The following is a 4,448-nucleotide window of genomic DNA, read 5'->3' as shown; positions in this document are numbered from 1 at the left end:
CTATGCTTATTTATCTATGCTATCTATCTTATCTATCTGATTCTATCTATCTATACTATTCGTACATCTCTATCCAACTTTAAGAGTGTGATTAAGTGAGAGTTGAGTGTTCAAATTGTTTTTCGTGCTAATTAAAAAGCAGCCCTGAGAAAGTATTTAAAACATTCATAACCTTTATCTGTGCATTTGAGTAGGATGTATCTTTTACTTCATCTGTCATATTCGCTGATTTTACTTCTTGGTTGTGTTGGGTTTTCAACTAATCACAGCTTGTTGGTTAGTCTTGGTTTTAAGTTTTGTGTCGTGGTTTGCTGATATCTGTAAGTCGCAACCTTTTTCTAAGAGTATAGAGTAAGTTGTTTAGATAGAGGTATAAATTATTAGCGTGTACACTAAGCAGGACAGCTATTAGAAACATTTGACTAGGACAGTGGGAGGAAGATTAATGCAAGGAGTCACTGCCGCCTACAGGTTTGATAGACAGTTTTGTCAGGATGGTCAAGGCTCAACTGCAGAAGTGAAGTTCCTTGGAGCGGTAAAGGAATTCAGTTTTCTTGTAAAGGTGAAGATAGAGTCTTCATTTTTGATACCTTGTCTGTATTGACGACTTTCTTGCACAGTTCCTCTCTGTGTCATTTTAGAAGATCAGTATATAGATTAGAGTGTGGGAGTGTGCATGGATAAGGGCTCGTTCAATTGTGTAGGTGGTGGGTGGTAGTGGAGTGTGGGATTTTTATTTCAAGCTTGTCACAGAGTGCTGTACTTGGACTAACTATACATCTGCTCTTTTTTGCATGGCTGCTGTAAAAGCAGCAACAATACACCTTATTACACATGTAGAGAATACATTTGGATACATTCTTAGTGATTATTCAAGGGCTATAACTCTGATGGAGGTGCAAAATCGTAATAACTATGGGTACTGCAATTCAAGTTTTATAACGTTGCATATGCAAAGCTTTTATTAGTGGTCATTGGCCAATCCATGTGTTACCCCGGCGGTAGTGACTTAAAACGAATGGGTAAATCTTCAGAGATTAAGTTTTATCTTCCTTTGTTTGTTTTCCGTGTGTTGTTATGTTTATTTATTTGTTGTTTGGAAAGCACTTTGGATCTCTGTGTCAAAAAGGTGCTATATAAATAAAGTTTTACTTACTTACTTACTTACTTACTTACTTACCACAAGAGAGGGGCGTTCATATGGACTTCTCGTGCCCTCTGTAACCCATTTTGAAGGCAGCATAACACGCACTCGACATCGAAGACGGTCCACATAAATCCCTCATGCTACTGTTTACTAAAAATACATTTTAGATTTCTATGTAGTAATCCCATTACTGTAACATGAGAAGTAAAATGCTGTGTATAAGTTAAAAGGTGCAACAAAACTACCAGAAGAGTTAGGGCACAATCTGTATACATACACAGTCCTCAAAAGAGGCCTAATCATCTCAACTAAGTGAAAACACCTGAATCTCTGCAGGTTCAGGCTGCAGCAGAGCTTATAGTAAAACATTTGTGATGTTATTTCACCTTGTTAGTAGTCAGCTGACATGAACGTGTAATATACAGTACGTAGCCTGTATTACTGACTCAAGTAATGAGGTTGGGCATTGGGACTTTGAACATTAACACTGAAAACTGTAGAAGTATATGATGGTTTTTGGTGGAGGTATATATATTCAGTGGTGGCTCCGTAGACGTAGCCGACAGGTGTCATATAATTCATGTTACCAGTTATCTTTGTGACAGCACAGCATCTTTCTTTACCATTTTGATTCATCGATTAGTTGTTTGACAGAAAAATAAGATTTTCATAATCAATTAATAACAGATAATTAATCAAGCGAAAATGCTAAATCAGCTGGCTCAAATCTTTTATATCAAACTGAATATCTTTTGGGTTTGGATTGTTGGTCTGATAAAACAAGATGCTGCTTTGGGTTCTGAGAACATGTGATAGCCATATTTGTCAATGTATAATCAAATAACCTGTAAAAAGTCGCAGCCGTAACTCTTTTTAAATGATTTTAGGAGCATCTTTTTTTAAACACTAAAATAACTTATGTGTGTTTAGTTATCCTAATAATTTTTACAGATGTTTTTCTTGTAATATTTGTGTTTGGCGAGAGTCTCTGCGTGTGTCATCCCTCCTCCTGGATAAGAGCCCATAATCCCTTTGCTACGCCCCTGCTCATCCCCAACATCCCTTGTTTGTAGCAGTAAAACTTGGCCAGTAACTCAACTGAAGCTTTCCCTGCGTGTCCAAGTTTAGAGGCAAGAATGTGGGATGACTCCTCTTCATTTCTGCATGACCGTGCAGACGGCCTGATGATGATGATGATGATTATGGGAGGAGTGGCGGACTAAAAAACTTCCCCGAGTGACGCGACCCGGCCACGGCTCCTCCCCCCTTAACAGGAAAAAGTCCCCCCCCCCTCCTCAACCCGACTTTTAATTCTCCTGATGTAGCGATAGTTTGTCAAAGCGCGTTAGGAGGGAGAAAAGAAAGTCAAGGGTTGTTTGTTTTTTTGTCTTTTTCAAGAAATAAGTTTGGACATGAAAGCACTCAAGTGGTAGAAAAGTCATCTGAATCTTTTCTTCCCCCCCGAGTGTGCGGCATCATGAAGCCACTGCTGCGCTCCGGCGTCTCTGTGTGGACTCTGCTGGTCTTCAGCGCTCTGCTCAAGGTAAAAAGGCTTTCATTGCGTTCAACATCTTGGCAAGAGTTGTTTTGGTTCATGAGGAAAAAACAGCAAATGTTTGGATGATGATCCGTTTGTGTATCACACGGCTGGGACTGCACCTGTTGCGCAGGTATAGCCGCTGTGCTGGGACGGTCCGTCCCTCTCTTCTCTGCAGCTGCAGCAGAGTTAGGAGAAAAGTTTACGAGTAATCAGGAATCTATTACATTCTGGTGTCAGGCAAAAGAAGTTTTTTGGTGGCAGAGAAGAAAAGATGAGTCATTTGAGAGTTTTAATTCAAATTTATGTCAGCCGACCTTCAGCTGGAAAAGTTTAACAATGGTGGGCTGTTTATTGGAAGATGTGGAGAGAATATATTAAATCTAACGATGTGAGGCATATTTGTGCTTTTTCCCCCTAATTCTTATGTAATAATTAAAGCAGGCAATGTATTTAACCAGGTAAAAAAAAAAAAAAAAAACAGTGGTGTAATCTCAGTGGTGACCTGGTCAAACAAAGTTTCATGTCGCCAGTTACATAATCCAAAATATTACAAAAGAATACATCACAAATTATAAAGGATGAGAGCTCATTTCAAAAACAGGGCTTACATGAACACATAAGTTAACTGACAACATTAATTATGCATTATAGCATGAGCATTTTGTAATAAAAACTTTTCAAACTTTAATTCTGGTTAGAGAGATGAGGGAGCGAAGACTGAGTCTGCAGGTTATTACTTAGTTAAAACACTCTGAGATGAGATACTTCATATTTGGAGTCAGTCCATCCAGTGACCCTACATGTACAAAACTTGCATAGCAGAACATCCAGCAGCGGCAGACCCACCTGTCCTGTCCCACTGGTCTTTCTGGAGAGAGAAAGGATGAGAGAGGTTGAGAATGGCATGTGAGGATGTGTGTGGCTGATACACAGGGGTCAGGAATGGAATGAGGTGCAGCTCAGTGTCCCTGTCACTCCAGCAGCCACAACTCTGAACTATCTTACCAGTTTTATTAACTACAGTCTGATGGAGCAATCCAATACAGCAGACAGAGAGCGGTGTGTGTCCTGAACATCTGATGATTTTGAATTAGTGGAATTGTATTTGATTGTATTGATTATTGCAATGAAAAGTTATAATAAAAGTTTCTAAAGTTCAAAAAGTTCTCTCTGATAATCAGAGGTGTTCTTTATGAGGCCTGGTGCTGCCAAATGGTTGATCCCGGGCATTCACATTACAGCTGATAAAAAACTTTTTTTACTGCCAAGAAGCTTTCTCTCCCATTACCTGTGATTGCTTTTCTTTAAACCCTGTTCACCTGATTGGGTGGATAGTCTAACTGTTTTAAATGGGTCACATTAAGGTCAGTATTGGTGCCGGATCCATGCAAGTTGTTTTATCAGTAGTGGAGCCCGACCAATATGGGTTTTAGGTACTGATGTGATACTGATTTTAGAGGGAAAATTCACAGATTACCGATATGGTGATTGATATTAAATAAAATAGACTTACATTTTGAACCGATATGACTCTGCAAAGTTAAAGCTGCTTTCTTAAACAAATAACCTTATAAAATAATATTCAAGAAGTCAAATCTCTAGTAAATAGTCTAGATGGATTTTCTGATGACATTAATAAAAATTGTGGAGACCCTCCCCACACTACAAATAAAGAAGACCACAATACTTTCATTTCAACAAGCGGCTTCTTGCGGTTCTAAAATAAAAATAAGAAGTGGAAGAAATGGTGTAAGCCTTTTT

The 4,448-nt window shown here is 38.8% G+C and overlaps 1 protein-coding gene across 3 annotated transcripts in view; it reads left to right on the top strand.

Moving 5' to 3' along the window:
* Positions 1-2,459: 2,459 nt before the first annotated feature.
* The window catches only part of ptprja (protein tyrosine phosphatase receptor type Ja), a 29,127-nt gene continuing 27,138 nt past the window's right edge, over positions 2,460-4,448 (top strand). For 2 of the 3 annotated variants that reach the window (XR_004796838.1, XM_035665138.1), the window contains exon 1: positions 2,460-2,690. Coding sequence is in view for 2 of the 3 variants with exons in the window: in XM_035665138.1 (XP_035521031.1) it covers positions 2,625-2,690 (66 nt within the window). In the remaining variant the exon portion in view is untranslated. The remainder of the gene's footprint in view (positions 2,691-4,448) is intronic. The other variant, XM_035665139.1, reaches the window with a different exon arrangement.

This window comes from Morone saxatilis, unplaced genomic scaffold (assembly GCF_004916995.1).
Source record: "Morone saxatilis isolate NCDOM2014 unplaced genomic scaffold, NCSU_SB_2.0 Contig2, whole genome shotgun sequence".
Taxonomy (NCBI): Eukaryota; Metazoa; Chordata; class Actinopteri; family Moronidae; genus Morone; species Morone saxatilis.
This window is presented reverse-complemented; position numbering and strand designations above follow the sequence as displayed.